Source organism: Lepus europaeus, chromosome 20, assembly GCF_033115175.1.
Source record: "Lepus europaeus isolate LE1 chromosome 20, mLepTim1.pri, whole genome shotgun sequence".
In the NCBI taxonomy this organism is placed as follows: Eukaryota; Metazoa; Chordata; class Mammalia; order Lagomorpha; family Leporidae; genus Lepus; species Lepus europaeus.
Genome location: NC_084846.1, coordinates 45352158 through 45369617, shown reverse-complemented (window position 1 = coordinate 45369617; position 17460 = coordinate 45352158). Strand labels below are relative to the sequence as shown.

The following is a 17460-nucleotide window of genomic DNA, read 5'->3' as shown; positions in this document are numbered from 1 at the left end:
GGTAGTAGGCAACTCAAAAGGGAAGCCACGCATAAAAATCACAGCCACAAATAACCCTCAGGAGAGCAGCAGCTGCTCCTCCCCGCCTCCCCACAAGTAATTTCCCCGGCCAAAGAAGGCAGATGGCAGAGAGCTTAACTACAGCTCTCACACTCCTGCGGATTTACAGAGCTCTGTCCCCACCCAGGGCCAGGGCAGCTGGGAACCTTGACACGTGCTGTTCCGCGAGGGATTTCCAAATGGGGACTTCAAGATGGGGTGTCGCTTCAGCCATCAGGGACAGAGAGGCTGGTCCATGAAACGATGGAACTGATGATTAGAACGACTGTTACTTGGAGAGCCAATTTTTTTTTTTAAAGTGCATTAAACTTCTTCCAGCAACCGCTCTGCTCCCTAAGGGCAGGTGCAGAGGAAGCCTTGTTCTAAGACCTGGTCCAGGGCCAGGAAGAGCAGGTCCTGCTCCTCGGCGGGAGGCCCTTGGAAGACCCAGAAGTAACTGGCCTGGCCGGAGCAGGGCGAGCGGGGCGAGTGCCAAGCGCTTATAGCCCTTCATCGCCTCCCTCTGTTAGAATGTCTTCTGTCGGTTCCCTCGGAACCTGGAGATTTCGCGGAGGCTGATTCCGCTGGCGGCGCGGCAGCGTGGGAGACGCGCTGCGCTCAGTGCGCGGAGCCGCCGCCTCCCGGGGAGCCACTCCCGCCCCGGCTCGCAGCAGGCGTGGACGCCCCGCCTCTCCGCGGGGTGAACCTTATAAAGTGGCCGCAGGTCCCTCGGACGCCAGGGTCATCCGGGTGCCGGTGGGAGCCATGGCCCGGGAGCTGTACCACGAGGAGTTCGCGCGCGCCGGCAAGAAGGCGGGGCTGCAGGTGTGGCGGGTCGAGCAGCTGGAGCTGGCGCCCGTGCCCGAGAGCGCCCACGGAGACTTCTACGTCGGGGATGCCTACCTGGTGCTGCACACGGTCCAGACGAGCCGGGGCTTCGCCTACCGCCTGCACTTCTGGCTCGGTAAGGCGGCGCCAGGTGCCCGGGACGCGCCCACGGCGGACAGAGGCGGAAACGCTGGGGTTGTGAGATGTGCGGGCTGGCGGGAGAGTGGGCACCCCAAAACGGGCTTGGCTGGAGACCTCCACACCCGTCGTGCGCCCGCCGGGCCTCCCCGGGCGGCTGGCCACCTCCTGCCCCGCGGAAGTCCCCTCGTCGCAGGCTGCAAACGTGGGGCTCGGGCCAGCCCGGGGTAGGCTTTCCCCTGGCTTTGACCTCGGTCAGGGCCATTCCTGGGCTGCAGGCCGGCTCCCGCCCAGGGCCTCTGCACCCTGACCAGCCCGGCTCGCCTGGCGACAAGTTCAGTCCTGGTCTTCCCTGTCAGGGCGGAGATGAAGTTAAACACCTTTGCCGCCGCTGGCGGGAAGTCAAATATCCAAACCTGAGTACGTGCATTGGGCACGAAGTTGGTGTTTCTGCGCCAAGTGCGGGGATTTGTCTTCCAGACCCTTTGGCGCCGGGATTCTGCCCGCCCGAGGCTGTTTGCGGGGTTGGCAAACAAACCCTTGTGTTGATGAGGGAGCTGCTGAGCTTGTACGGAAGCAGGGTGAAACACACAGGTATCATCTACGGAAATAAATAGCTCCGCGTGATGCAGTTCATTATTTAGGCGAGCTGCATGGCTATTGCTGGTGAATTTGTTATTTATTTGAACAAGGACACTGTGGGGAACAGGTCGGCTCCTTGGGCAGGAGCAATTATTTTGGGCGGCGGTGCTGCCAGGCCGTCAGGACACTGGGCCCTGTGTGTCCCACTCTTTCCACCTTCTACTTTTACTCGTAAACTTCCTGACTGTCCGCCTCCCCATGGGAGGGCTTGTGCCAGTGGGCACGCCCGGCGAACAACATGCCAATTATCTGAGCCTTTCTGCCTTCTTGTAAAACTAGCTCCCCTCCCCGCTATTTGTGTGTCTTTCGTTTTAGTTTAGAGCTCAAGGGGAAAACACACGAAACCACAGGTGCACACGGAGCCCCTGAAAGCTGCTCTTTTTATTTCTAACATTTGAAGATTTTAAGAAAGATATTTCTTTCTTAAACATTGAGAAGTGACGTCGTTGAGAAGTGACAGCACACACCGGGAACAGGCATTTGAGAAATGAGAAATACTGTCATATTTAGAGGGACATCTGACTTGTCATTATAGCACTTGGTGTTAGAATTTGGGGCTTGTTCCCAGAGGCTCAGGTGAGGGCTGAACACATGTTGATTTCCCATTCATTATAATGTCATGATTCCTGTTATAATGTTGTAACAGATAGCAGTCTGTCTACATTGTGAGTCAGAAAGCACTCAAACCTTAATACACAACCTAGGTTAGTGAATGAATGATGCCAGGTAGCATGGTGATGGCCCATCCTGGTCTTTTCTCCCACAAATTGGATCTGGAATGAATAAAAGTGTCTAAATTGCCACATTGGCTATTTGGGTGAATCATAGTGTAGAAGTATCTTGGCATATACAGCAGTTAAGTTTGTCAGAAAGCCACAAGCAGGCTTTGAACATAATTCTTTCATTCTATTGATTTTGTTTTTGTTTTTTGTTTTGACAAGTAGAGTTAGACAGTGAGAGAGAGAGACAGAGAGAAAAGTCTTCCTTCCGTTGGTTCACCCCCCAAATGGCCGCTATGGCCAGCGCGCTGTGCCCATCTGAAGCCAGGAGCCAGGTGCTTCCTCCTGGTCTCCCATGCGGGTGCAGGGCCCAAGCACTTGGGCCATCCTCCACAGCCTTCCCGGGCCACAGCAGAGAGCTGGACTGGAAGAGAAGCAACTGGGACAGAATCCAGTGCCCCAGCCGAGTCTAGAACCCAGTGTGCTGGCGCCACAGGCGAAGGATTAACCTAGTGATTACCAGTAGGGCCATTAAGCATCATGTTTTGTAGGCTTTACAGATTCACTTTAGCTCTTATTTATTTAGAGCCTGGCAGTTTAAAGACTCTAACAGAAAGGGCGACAGAAGCTCTTTGTGAACTTAAGATGTGCTGGTACTGGAGTGAAGGGCATGCTGCTGTGAGCTCATTACTCAGCACTTAGTCAATGTGCCTCGCTCTGCAAGAGGCACTGCTGGAGCCGAATAATGGATGAAGCTTCCCTGAAAGTTTATCATCTCTAAGCTGAAATAAAGCGAGAGCTGGTAGAACACCAAAGAATTTGATACTGTGAAAGAGATGTGAATGTCCCGTGGTCACGGGCAACAGAACTTTGACACAAAACACAAGAGTGAAGGTAAATGGTGCGATTCTGCACCAAGGGAAAATGAAGGTGACAAAGAAGACTTGAGTCAAAGGGACCCCAAGACTTCCAGGTGGGGGTGGGGCTGGGGCTGCCCAGCAGCCCTCGCCATTTCCGTTCTCTCAGCAAACAGAGTTCAACAAGTTGGGATGCATCTGTGCCAGGGAGTATACTCAGCAATGGGAGGGACAAACACTTCTGCTTGGATGAACCCCCCCTGGGAATTATGCTTCGTGAAAGCAAAGAAAAACAGCGACCTCCAAAGGTTCTCTACTGTATGGTTCTGTTTGTGTGTGATTGTAAAATGATGATGCTTTAGGTTTGTTGCTGCCAGAGGCTACAGATGGAGCAGAGAGCCGAAGTATGCTTGAAGGAGTGGGGTCTGGGATTAAAGGGCCACATGAGTGATCCTTTTGGTAATGGAACTGTACAGTATCATGATTTTGACAGTTATATGAATTTACACGTGTGATAAAATTTTATAGAGCCAAATGCACACACATTCATAAATGAGAACAAGTGAAACTGAGGAAATACTGATAAGATAGGCGGTTGTGTCAGTGCCCTGATTGTGGTATTGTGTGCTATACGGATACACAGTGTACCACAGAATGCTAAAGCATACTGCGCTTTTACAAAATGTTGTCACTAGGGGGACCTGGGCCACTGACCTGCGTGCCTTTTCTCTACCAATACCACAGTGTTAGTTTCTGTAGCTGACAGCCGGGCTCTGGCCCAGGGAGTGATTCCTCCCACCCTGTGCTTGCATGCAAGTCTTATAATAAGCTTGTACGTGTCTTTAATGAGCTTTGCAAAGCCATAGAGTCCCTAGGCTGTAAGACTCAATATAATGAAGCACATTGGGGCGAGAACTGACATCTTTATTATATTGAGCCTCACAGTGTAAGAACCTTATGTCTTTGCATTTAGTTACATCATCTTTGATTTTTCAATCAGCGTTTTATAATTTTCAGCATATAGATCCTTCTCCTGTTTTGTTACATGTATGTCTGAGTATCAGGTTTTTTTGGAGTGATTGTAAATGGCACTGTGCCTTTAATTCCAGTTTCTGCCTATTACTTGTTTCTTTAGGGAAATGAGATTACTGTTTGCAGTTGACTTACCTTGTATCCCACTCTTACTGCGTACACTTAGGAGTTCTTGGAGGTTTTTTTGTAGATTCCTTAGGATTTACTCTGCAAGCAATCCTATCTGCTCTACACAGAGTGAGTTTTATGTCTTGGTTTCCACTCTGTGTGCCTGTTTGTTTTTTCTTGCCTGCTTGCAGTGGTTATTACTTCCTGTAGTGTGGGAGGTGAAGAGGGGTCAGAGTGTATCCTTCTTATCCTTGATCTGGGGAAAGCATTCCGTCCTCAGCATTAGGTCTTACGTTAACCCAGTGCTCCTTGCCTGTGCTGTTTATGAAGTTGACGATGTTCCCCTCTATTCCTGGTGTGGCAAGTTCTTTTTATCAATGAATGGGTATTGGGATAACCTAGTTTTTAATCCTGCCTTTTAATTTGCAGCTTTTTCAAAGTTTGTTGAGAGAGAGAGAGAGAGAGAGAGCAAGCACACTCCTATCTACTTTTTCACTCCTCAAATGTTCACGATAGTCCACAGTGGGCCAGGCCAAGGCCAGGAGCCAAGAACTCAATCTGGGTCTCCCACCTGAGTGGCAGGGACCCAGCCAGTTGAGTGGTTACCTGCTGCCTCTCCGGGTAAGCATTAACAGGAAAATGGGAGGAGAGCAGAGCAGGGACTCGAACTCCAAGTGCTCTAGTAAGCTACATGGTCATCCCAGGGGGTGGCTTAACTGTTGCAGGGGATGTCTGTCCCTTAATTTGTCTTATATGTAAAATCATGACATTCTCCAAATGATTTTAGATTTATAGCATATATACAAGTATGACCTAATGTAAAAAATATAACAATGTAACATAGCACACATCAGCAAAATCACTGTAAGAAAACAATAAATGAAGTTAAAAGCAGAATTCTCTGGGGCAAACCAAGTGAAATTATAAGCAGAATTCATTCACAAAGTTCTTAAGTTTCTGAACATTTGCTAGAATGTCATCATGGTATAATTGAATTTGATTCTGATTGTCACATTTGAAGCTGATACGGGCTTCATTAAGGCCTTTTTAGCACTTTTCAAGTGAAAAAAATTTTTTTCACACTGATCTTCTCTGGCCTCACACAGTGCATGAACACCTTCAGATGACAGCATAATTTGATTATCTTATTTCCAGTTCATTCATTAACTTCATGCCCATCCAGTCACATCTACCTAAAGATATTTAGGTTTGAACTTGTAGTCAAGTCAGGAATGTTTATGCCAAATACATCATCTTTAACACATTTGACATTAACCTTGGTCAAGGTTCTGCCTCTCCCCTCTCCTGTGTCCCATCTCCCCTTCCCCTCCCCCTCACCCCCCAACTAGCTCTGTACAGTCGATCTCTACATCTTTACCGGTATCCTCGGGTTGAGAAAATGAGCAGAAGGATGATACCAGAGCCCTTTCAGACTGCAGAATTGTAAGGTTTTTTTTAAGTGTGTGTTAAATACTCACTATTGACCGCAGAAAATTCACACATTTTTATCACATCACATACTCTCATAGCTACTGTTTTTTTTTTTTTCTTGAAGATTCTTGCTACACAATCTGCCCTTGAGAGTGAGGGAGAGACTGTACAGAAATCCAGTTCTCCCTTTAATACAGCTGGCTGGTTCGCTCTCTTGACTTTGTGGTCTCATTTGGGTTTGTTCAGGTGCACCAGTATATCATGATGGTTTCTAAAATGTGTTGTATTAATTTTCCATAGTAGAAATTAACCATGATCACCACAAACTTTAATAAGAATCTGAGTATTTAAAAAAAATCAGGCTGGCATTGTAGTGTAGTGGGTAAAACCACCGCCTGTGACACTAGCATCCCATGTGGGCACTGGTTCGTGCCCCAGCAGCTCTATTTCTTATCCAGCTCCCTGCTAATGGCCTGGGAAAAGCAGCCGAAGATGGCCCCAGTGCTTGGGCCCCTGCCACCCACATGGAAGGCCCAGAGGAAGCTCCAGGCCCCTGGTTTTGGCCTGGCTCAGTCCTGGCCATTGTGGCCCATCTTGGGAGTGAACCAGTGGATGGAAGATCTCTCTCTTTCTCCCTCTGTAACTCTTTCAAATCAAAAATAGTCAAATCTACAAGTGTGTGCTAATTTCTAAGGGCTTGTACTTCAGTACCACACAAACTTTGACCTTTCTCTGCCAAAGGTCACCTTATGATGGCAGGAAGGTGACACAGCCTCTTTGAGTCCTGATGTCCTCAGATGAAACATGGTAGGAAACAGGCTCTGCTGTAGGGGTTCCTTGGAGATGAAACGAGACCACCCATAGAAAACACCAGCACAGTGCCTGGCTCATGCTAAGGGTACTGCAAATGTATAAATGCCAGCAATTTTGTGCCTAGGATCATTTGAGACTTTCATACAGCTCAGAAGTAGTAAGGACTTTGAAGTTTAATGAAATTTGTGTCCTCCTTAGGGCTATCTTAGCTCTGTCATGTGTACTACCGACACAGTTTCTTACAAATTGTTGTGTTATCCTCAGTGAGGTTGTCTGGATGGGATCTCTGATCAATTTGTGAAAATTGGATGACTGTTACATGTTAAATTCCTGGTGCAACATCAAGTACATTAACATTTAATAAATGCTAGTATTCTAGTCCTTTTTCTCCCTCTTTTTCCTTTAGTGATTATTACACTCAAAAAAAAAAATCAATGAAGAGGAAAAACGAATACTTAGATACAGGTTCAAGGTCAAGTTATATTCATTTCCTTATTCTAAGCAGCAATCAATTTCCTGAAGCTCTTTAACTGTGGCCCATGATATTCATATTCTACATCAATAGTAACATTTACACATGGGAATCCTAAAAATGGACACTAATAAACACTAAACCAGTTATAGAATATTTTCATAGCCTGATGTTACTGGCTATATCAAATGGATGCTTAACCTGAACCTTTCTGGAATACATTGTATCTTTGAACAGCCGTGTTTCTTTTAAACTATTTTAAAGGAATAGGGAAATGTAGGAATAAAATAATTTTTATTTGTTAGCTAAACAATATAATATACTGTGCTCAGAGGTCTTTCTGTGGTCTACTTATAGTGTTGATAGAGAATTAAACAAACATTTCTGATTGGTCGTACCAGAAATTCTGCCCTACTCCTTGTCCTCGGTTGGTAGTCCAGGTGCTGTTGTTTGTCGTTTCAGGAAAGGAGTGCTCCCAGGATGAAAGCACGGCCGCGGCCATCTTCACTGTCCAGATGGACGACTACTTGGGAGGCAAGCCTGTGCAGAGCAGAGAACTCCAAGGCTTTGAGTCTACAGACTTCGTTGGGTATTTCAAAGGCGGCCTGAAATACAAGGCAAGCACGTCCCAAGCAGTGTCCATGCTGACACCCCTTCTCCTCCATCCATGCCTCATGTCTTGGCAGAATGAATGTTCATTGAGAGCAGGGATTTTGTTTTATTTTTATTTTCATCTATTTTTTCCATGATATGTTCCCAGTACCTGCTGGCCACATGGTAGATGCTCAGCAAATGTGTGTGGAATATATGGCTCATTTGATGAAATATTATGACTTGATTTATTTTGGCAGGTTTATTTACTTTTTAAAAAAATATATTTGAGAGACAGAAAGTCAGAGATACTTGCTGGTTTGATCCCCAAATGCCCACAAAGGCCATGGCAGGGAGAGGCTGAAGCCAGGGCCAGACACTCAATCAGGTCTCTCCTATGGATGGCAGAGGTCTTTACTTGAGCTTTCTCCCAGGTTGTGCATTCTCAGGAAACCAGACTCAGAAGTGGAACTGACTTGAACCCAGGCATTCCAAAATGGGATACAGGCCTCTTACCCAGTGTCTTAACTTGTAGGCCAAATGTTCACTCTGATGGGTTAATTTTTAAGAATGTCAAGAGCTTTCAAAAAAGCCCTTTAATATTTGTGAAGTTATTTCAGTAATTAAATTTTATAACTTGGGTTTTAGTGGTTTTAATTTTTGCTGTTTAGAGAATCTCTGAGTTTATCGCCTATAACCCAAGCTTTTGGACTCTCAGTTGTTCTATAATATCTTAATACAGTATTTATAATAAGTACAATTTTAATTACTACAAGGAACTATGTATGCATTTCCCACATAGTGTGGTTTGAGCTTATAAATGATAGAGGTGAAACCACTGAGCTGAAAATATCTGTGGTTTAGCCACACAAAGTCCAACACACTCAGTCAGCCATAAACATAAGCAATTTATGTGTGATGGCCTGAGAATTCAGTCAATTAGCTTTGCTTCTGAAAATAACAAACAAAAATGAATAGTCAAGTAGTTCAGTTGCTTTAAGGCAGCCTTCAGTAAAGGATAGTGGGTTTTTTCTGGTTTTCCTGGACTTCTCCCAGTAAGCTTTTGACACTGGCCATCCTTCCAATTGGCCATCCCTGCCAGTGGGTGTTCAGTTAAAGTGTGAGGACTAGAAAAACATTCTGGAACCTTTTCAAAATTGGATATATTCCAGTGGTTTTTGCATACCACACTGCCCCACTCCTTTAGCTTATAACTTTAGAGAAGACCAGAAAATTGACACTAAACCAAAACTGATTATAATAAATCTTCCTCTTAAGATGCCACAGTTTATTTCTACCTTTACCTGTTCAGAGCCTTGCTTGAATATTGTGTGATACCTCTGAGATCAGGACAAACACTTGTAGCTTCTCATATCTCTTGCATCATTATTTTAGTCTAAGCTATGAACCACTCTAAATAGAAAACGATTAGCTTTTATTTTATTTAATGCACCTGAGTTCTTCCAGTTTATGTCAAGTGACCCAAAAACTTCCTTTAGGTCGATGAACCCAACATTTTAAATAGGCTGGGCCCCAGGCCGGCGCTGCGGCTCACTAGGCTAATCCTCTGCCTGTGCCGCTGGCACCCCAGGTTCTAGTCCAAGTTGGGGCGCTGGATTCTATCCCAGTTGCTCCTCTTCCAGTCCAGCTCTCGGCTGTGGCCCAGGAAGGCAGTGGAGGATGGCCCAGGTGCTTGGGCCCTGCACCTGCATGGGAGACCAGGAGGAAGCACCTGGCTCCTGGCTTCAGATCAGCCCAGCACGCCGGCCATAGAGGCCATTTGGGGGGTGAACCAACGGAAGGAAGACCTTTCTCTGTCTCTCTCTCTCACTGTCTAACTCTGCCTGTCCAAAAAAAAAAAATAGGCTGGGTCCCCTAGTTACTGAAAACAGATGCTATGACATTACTTATGTCTCTACTTCTGAACCCATTTTGCTTTATTCATTTGCCTTTAGAGTAAGAATATAAGCTTCCTGTGCTTGGTTTCTTGAAATGTGCAATGGGTGTTAAAACAGATTCCTCAGGCCGGCGCCGCGGCTCAATAGGCTAATCCTCTGCTTTGAGGCACCGGCACCCTGGGTTCTAGTCCCGGGCGGGGCGCCGGTTCTGTCCCGGTTGCTCCTCTTCCAGGCCAGCTCTCTGCTGTGGCCTGGGAAGGCAGTGGAGGATGGCCCAAGTGCTTGGGCCCTGCACCCCATGGGAGACCAGGAGAAGCACCTGGCTCCTGCCTTTGGATCAGCGCGGTGCGCCGGCTGCGGTGGCCATTGAAGGGTGAACCAACGGCAAAGGAAGACCTTTCTCTCTGTCTCTTTCTCTCTCACTGTCCACTCTGCCTGTATAAAACAAAACAAAACAAAACAAAAAAACCCACAGATTCCTCATGCAGACATTGCAAGGATTAAGGATTGAATTAAATAATAAAATATCTGTACAGTGTATACTCAATCAGTAAGGACTTACGTTATTATTAATCCTGCTGGCTATTAGCAAGACTTTCAAAATCAAACTTCTGAATACATTCAGAAGTGGACATGATTAAAGTCATTTTCCAGCTGTTGAATAATTATCATCTAATATTGAACATTAAAACCACCACAAATCAGCATTTTTAGAAAGGTGGTTTTTTTCTGGGCTGGCACTGTGGCACAGGTTAATCTTCTGCCTGCCGCGCCGGCATCCCATGTGGGCGCCCGTTTTAGTCCTGGCTGCTCTTCTTCTGACCCAGCTCTCTGCTATGACCTGGGAAAGCAGTGGAAGATGGCCCAGGTGTATGGACCTCTGCACCTATGTGGGAGCCCTGGAGGAAGCTCCTGGCTCCTGGCTTTGGATAGACTCAGCTCTGGCTGTTGCAGCCATCTGGGTAGTGAACCAATGGATGAAGTCCTTTTTCTCTGTTTCTCAGTTTCTAACTCTACCTCTCAAATAAAATAAATAAAATATTTTAAAAAGGTGATTTTTGCAAACAGAGGTGAGATTGATTTCTCAGCAAGACATGTGTTCACTGTCTTATTAATGGCATTGAACAGATGTTGATGTGTACAGTTGCACAAACAACTGATAGCAAAGTGGAAGCAGAGGTGATTTGCTACCCAGAAACCAAAGATGATTGCATTATACTTAATTTCACCCCTGTATTAACTTCAGGCTAACAGGAATGTGCTAATCACTTCATCTGTATTATCACATTTGACATAAACAGCCATATGGTACAGTTTCTATCATAAGTGAAACCAAGTTTGGAGAGGCTACAGAACTAGCCAGGTCGGGTAGCTGGAATGAGATCGTGACCATCTGACTCCAGTGCCTACACTGGTGATCCTCATACTCTCATGCCAACATAAATAAATGGTTCAACTGGCAGGAAAAGTGTTGTAAGATAATTTATGAAACAAGATGTTGTGTCTATTTGAAATGGGCAAAACTTAGCAAAGCTTACCGTTATCAAGTAAGTGGAAGTCATATTTAGTTTCATATAAAATGAGTAATATACAAGCTAGCCGGGAAAAGCCAAGGCCAACTTCCTGTCTCATTTGGTTGACTGTCCTTTCGCTCGCAGGTCCATCACGGCCTGAGAGGGATTAATGCAGCACTGTCACCCACCACTGCTTCTTGATGTTGAGTGTCTGGCTAGCCTTCTTCTCCCAAGCGCAACAAGATCCTGCCCTCAGCAGAACTTGTACGCATATTTACAGTATCACTGGTTAGAGATCACTCACTTTTCTATTATTCTGCCTCCTGACAGAAAGTGGCTGGAAGTTTCTAATGTACATTGAAACAACAGTCATGGAAAAACTACTTACACAACATAAGGTTTTTCTTTTATACTTTTGTTACCGGAGAAATTGCAGGGTTCTTGTCTTCGCGCAAGAAAGAATTCAGGCGTGAGACAGAGAGTAGTGGGAGGTAAAAGTAGCAAAGTTTATTAGGGTAGGGACATCCGTAAAAACGGATGGGCACCTCTCCAGACAGGACCTGAGAGAGAGAGCCCAGTCGCTCAGACTCGGGGAGAGCGGGGCTGCATGGGTGAGTGGAGAGTACACCTGGCCAGGCCAGGCCAGGCCAGGCCAGGGCCTGGCCTGGCGGGCGGCTCAGCAAAGATGCAGAGAGCTGAGCGCGCAGTCCAGTTGAGGCTGGGGGTTTTTAAGGAGATGGGTCCTGCTTCCCCACCTCTGCTCCTCTTGGAACAAAGGGCTTTTTGGATGTAAATAGAAAAAACTTCTCTTGAAGGTCTGAAACAAAGGACTTTATGGATGCAAATGTTATCAGACTGGAGGAAAGGAGCAAGGTGTTTGAGATGCAGATAGTAGGCAGCACCTGGGAGATTGTGGAAGATTGGCAGGCAGAAGGGGGCAGGGCAGGCTGCCCCTGAAACATTATCGGGATGACTTTGAGATGCAGATGCATATGCTGGACATAGATGTCTTCTCTTTAGGCCTGTTACACACACATAAGCTCATAACTGACTTCCTACCTAACATTTCTACTTAAAAATTGAAATGACAGAAAGCAGTAGACTATAATGAAAACTTGCATTTATTTTATTGGATAGTAGTTCATTCAGTCAACAAATGCAGAACTCTTTATAAAACTGTGACCTGGGAAATTATTATATATTTTTTAACAAAGGAAGCTCTAACTGCCCTGAATCAACATTTAACCTATACTAACAAAACCTTTCTATTCATGAGGGTCTTTGTCTGAAAAATTGAAGAAATTTAAAGGCAATGGAAATGTAAAAAATGTACTAATGAATACATAAACAGTGGAATTTCTCATTTTGGGTTCACTGACATGTTTATATAATAAATTTGAAAGATTATTTTGTAGACTGTACAACCAGTTTTTTTATAGGAGGCCTTTGATCTATCAATGACAGAATTTTGTTAATACTTACTCTTAATTATACACATTACCTCATAATTATGGAAAGAAAATTGGTTCCTAATGTTTAATTAGAAAAAAAATTAAAAGGTGTGTGATGTTGCAAATAATGCAAGAAGATATAGTTGGTACAGCTAATTTTTTTTAGGATTCTCTAATTCATTAAAGTTGTATTTTATTTTGTTTTTAGTTTTAGATGTACAATCAAGATATTGCATCGCTCCTAACTTAAGAAACATACTCAGATGTTTTGGTATCCCTTCTAATCTATTTAGTAAACTCTGTTTCCTAGAAAATAAAGGAGCCAGGGGCCAGCACCGTGGCTCACTAGTTTAATCCTCCACCTGTGCCGCTGGCATCCCATATAGGCGCCGGTTCTAGTCCTGGTTGCTCCTCTTCCAGTCTAGCTCTCTGCTATGGCCCAGGAAGGCAGTGGAGGATGGCCCTGGTGCTTGGGCCCTGCACCTGCATGGGAGACCAGGAGGAAGTACCTGCTCCTGGCTTCGGATAGGCACAGCACACCGGCCGTAGCGGCCATTTGGGGGGTGAACCAATGGAAGGAAGATCTTTCTGTCTCTCTCTCTCACTATCTAACTCTGTCAAATAAATAAATAAAAATCTGTCAAAAAAAAAAAAAAAAGAAGAAGCCTTTTGCTTTTCTTAATATAGAAACAGAAACCCTACATAGAAGCGCCCATCCACGCCAGCATTCAGCTTCTTTTCTCTGTCCTAATCCCACAACTCGAGTGCCTGCTGTTGCCTCTGCTCCTGCAGCCTCCTGTCTCCTCCTCCCTGAGCTCTTTGTCTGCCTTCTCACTCACTTGAGGCCTTTGAAAATCTTCAGTCTCCCAGAAGCAGGAGCCACCCTTCTTTTTGTTAATGCAACAGTTTTATCTACTGAAGGCTCTCAGCAAATATTTGCAGTTTTAAATTGAACTATAAAAACAGTACAAAGAGACCAAACAAATAAACCTAATTTACCAAGGAATACTCTCTCCATGTTTATCTTTGGTGGTGGCTATCTTATCTTGGCCCTGACAGGTGTAGTTTTGGCATCAACATCTGTGGTTTTATGATTGGCTTATGGTTGGAGGTCTCATTGGTCTTTGTTCTGTGCTGTGTCTCCCCCTACTCTGCCCCGCCCCCACACTGATCAGGCTGGAGGTGTGGCGTCTGGACTCAACCACGTGCTCACAAACGACTTGACCGCCAAGAGGCTTCTCCATGTGAAGGGGCGGAGAGTGGTCAGGGCCACAGAAGTTCCCCTCAGCTGGGACAGCTTCAACAAGGGCGACTGCTTCATCGTTGACCTTGGCACCGTAAGTTCCCTAGACACCCAGGAACCATCTACAGGAATAGATATTTTCAGATCAAATCAGATGTACCTGTCATCAAAGATAATCAGGATCATATGAGTTAATTGGCAAGTATTTAAATAACGCATAAAGTAAAACTTCAAAATGTGTGTTTTCTTTGATAGGATTAGAATAAAGTAGTGAATTAGTTCTTCCTATCATAGAAAAGAAATTTAATATTTTTTTTTGTATTTCCTGTTCTCTCTGAACAGAATTTCCTCTAATTATTTTTGTCCATAGCTGCACATGGAAAAAAACAGCTTGAGGAGGAAACTGACTCTCCTAATAATCAAAGGCTCTAGAATTTAAGAAGGATGTGAATCTAAGTAGTCTACCTAAGGATTTGGGGGTAATTTCTTAACACACTGTGTGTCCTAAGCAAAAGGGACAATTTCCAGTGATAAAATAATACATTCTGTTCACTAATTCATACTTCCAGTGGTAACATAATTCATAATCTCCTTATTTGCGAGCATTTATTTTCTAAAAAACTTTATATGCATCATTTAATTGCTGTGCAAATGCAAACAAATTTAATTATCATGAATACTTGCATTTTAGCTTTCCAACTCTATTTTTTTGAGCTTGGCAAATCATTAACTTCTGTAAGCCTTAACTTCCTCATTTTTTTTTATTTCTGGACTCTGATTTCTGACGCCACTTCCAGCCTTAGCTGACTATGATTCCGTCTAATCTGACACACAGTCGTATGTGGAAAAGGCACTTATCATCCCAGTCTCAGAAGGAAGACGAAAACCTTAGAAGATAGGAACAAATCACCCAGGCCTGTACTGGTTAAGTGGTGACCTGGATCTGAACCCAATTTTCCTAGTCCCAGATTACATTCTATTTTTTTAATTGTTATTTTTATGAGTTTTGTTTGTTTTTTAAGAGCATGAGATCGAGCTCCCATCCACTCGTTCACTCTCCTAACGTCTGAGGGCTGGGCTAGAGCTAGCATCAGGAGCTGGGAGCTCAGTCCAGGCTTCCCACATGGGTGATGGGAATCAAGTTACTTGAGCCTCATTACACTAGGCTAATTTGGTTTATATTAGATAGTTAACAAAATGTCTTCCTACAGTGTGAGCTTCTGCTGAATCCATCATCGACAATGCTTAATCTGGCTGAGATTCTCCTGAAAGTGGTATTATTCATTAAATCATTTATCATTTTGTGAATCAGATTTTCATTGAGCTTAGACAATAGGCTAGACAGTTGAAAGTTGTGGTAGATTAAGTTGTACTTCTAATGACATGTGCTCTCTTCCTGTAGGTAGTATCAACTGGTAAAAGTATGATCCACAAATTCGGGCTCACATGAATTTGAAGGACAGCCATCTATTTAACAGTAAATTTTCTTTCTAATACATAGTTAATTATCTTTAATGTCTCTCAAGTCCTCTGCTGTTCTCATTCCTGACTAGAGAGACAGCTGGAATGATTTTGTTGCAGAAGTACTTGTGTTTGTTTTTTTCTTACATTCAGAAGTTTGCTGCACTCTAAAGGGACACCCTACAAACATTAAGATGATCTGTGTGTGTGATGTGAACCTTTAACCAGCTGGTATGTTGTCGAAGGTTTCTAGATGGTGATAAGATCTTGTAGTTATCTTGAGGATTTTATATGGAGGTGTGTCTCAGCAAACAAAGAAAGACTAAAATTTTCTGTATGGTAGTATTGAAATGAGAGTCCTTAAGCTAATTATTTAAGACCACCTTCTGCATTAGAGTACAAAGGGAAGCCAGTACAGCTGCTGCTTCAAGTTTGTTATTGCCTAGGCATGAAGAATATAGGTTAAACTTCTGACGTTCCCACCCACCTGAAGCCAGCTGACTCAGATTAAAGTTATGGCTCTAACCTAAATCTCATATCTTGATCATGCTTAAAATATGTCAGCATTTTTTATAAACAGTCACTATTGTTTTTTTTTAATTTTTATTTATTTATTTATTTTTGACAGGCAGAGTGGACAGTGAGAGAGACAGAGAGAAATGTTTCCTTTGCTGTTGGTTCACCCTCCAGTGGCTGCCACGGCTGGCGTGCTGCAGCCGGCGCACCTCGCTGATCCGGAGGCAGGAGCCAGGTGCTTCTCCTGGTCTCACATGGGGTGCAGGGCCCAAGCACTTGGGCCATCCTCCACTGCACTCCCGGGCCATAGCAGAGAGCTGGCCTGGAAGAGGGGCAACCGGGACAGAATCCGGCGCCCCGACCAGGACTAGAACCTGGTGTGCCGGCGCCGCTAGGCGGAGGATTAGCCTGTTGAGCCACGGCGCCGGCCAAACAGTCACTATTGTTAATATGATATGCCTTAGAAATACTTGCTCTTTTATACAGTCTTAGACTATAGTAGTTATTCCCCACACTTGACAATGTAACCTCTTCAACCCAAGCATGAAATTATAAAGTCATCAATTTAGTCAGTTCGAAAGTTAAGAAAATTATCAATATTTTAAAGAACATGTATCTTATATTTAATGTATCTTCATTAAATAATATGGAACGTAGCTAGAATGTAATAATTTGCAATTTATCAAAGTTTTGTAAAACTGCTTTTGACTTATATAATATGTTGGTGGATAATTATTTTCACACTGCTTTTAAAGATATTTTCAGAAATCAATAAATCCAATAAACCCACATCTAGACTTTTCTCAAGAAAGCAGCAGTAACTACAGGATGTGAGTGCTTCCGAGTAAAGCCCATAGTCTCAAGGTTTGGGGGCAGGTTTGTTTTTTGTTTGGGACAGGCAGAGTGGACAGTGAGAGAGAGAGAGAGAGAAAGCCGTTGGTTCATCCTCCAATGGCCGCCGCAGTAGGCGCGCTGCAGCCGGCACACCACGCTGATCCGACGGCAGGAGCCAGGTTCTTCTCCTGGTCTCCCATGGGGTGCAGGGCCCAAGGACTTGGGCCATCCTCCACTGCACTCCCTGGCCACAGCAGAGAGCTGGCCTGGAAGAGGGGCAACCGAGACAGGATCGGTGCCCTGACCGGGACTAGAACCCAGTGTGCCAGCGCCGCAGGAGGAGGATTAGCCTAGTGAGCCGCGGCGCCGGCTGGGGGCAGGTTTTAACTCTTACAAATAAGCGTCAGAGTCAGGCACTAGGGCCCGGCCGCTCCTGGAGAATTACATTTCCCAGGAGTAGAATTGCTGTGGTGAGTTACCAACCCTGATATGTTGCATGTTCTGCTCCCTTGTTAACTGGTTGGGTCAGTTATGCAGCTTTGCCCTATTTATAACCAACCTACCGCCTCCCCCGCTTTGTTGTCCTGCCGCTTTACAAAAGCAACCCCCACTTCCTCATTTACCAGTCCGTCTTTGTTCGTCACGGTCTTTCACTGCCACCATGCCTCGGAGACTTGCTGCTAAGGGCATCGGTGACCTCTGCTAAACACAGTGGGCACTGCTCATTGTGCACACGGCCCTTGGGCTGCAGTGTGCGCTCGTGCTCACTCCTCTCTTCACCCCTACTCCTCCTGTGCCTCTCGTGTCTTCCTCACTTTCAGTCTCCTTTCTCATTCTTCTTTGCATGGTCTGCCCACCTTTCTGTCCTTTTTA

The 17460-nt window shown here is 44.9% G+C and overlaps 1 protein-coding gene across 1 annotated transcript in view; it reads left to right on the top strand.

The window, feature by feature from the left end:
* The first annotated feature begins 801 nt into the window (after window positions 1–801).
* Window positions 802–17460, top strand: part of SCIN (scinderin) — a 67865-nt gene continuing 51206 nt past the window's right edge. Inside the window, exons 1-3 of the mRNA XM_062178223.1 lie at window positions 802–1003; window positions 7542–7696; window positions 13709–13870. Of these exons, the coding sequence (XP_062034207.1) occupies window positions 805–1003; window positions 7542–7696; window positions 13709–13870 (516 nt within the window). The 5' untranslated portion in view covers window positions 802–804. The remainder of the gene's footprint in view (window positions 1004–7541; window positions 7697–13708; window positions 13871–17460) is intronic.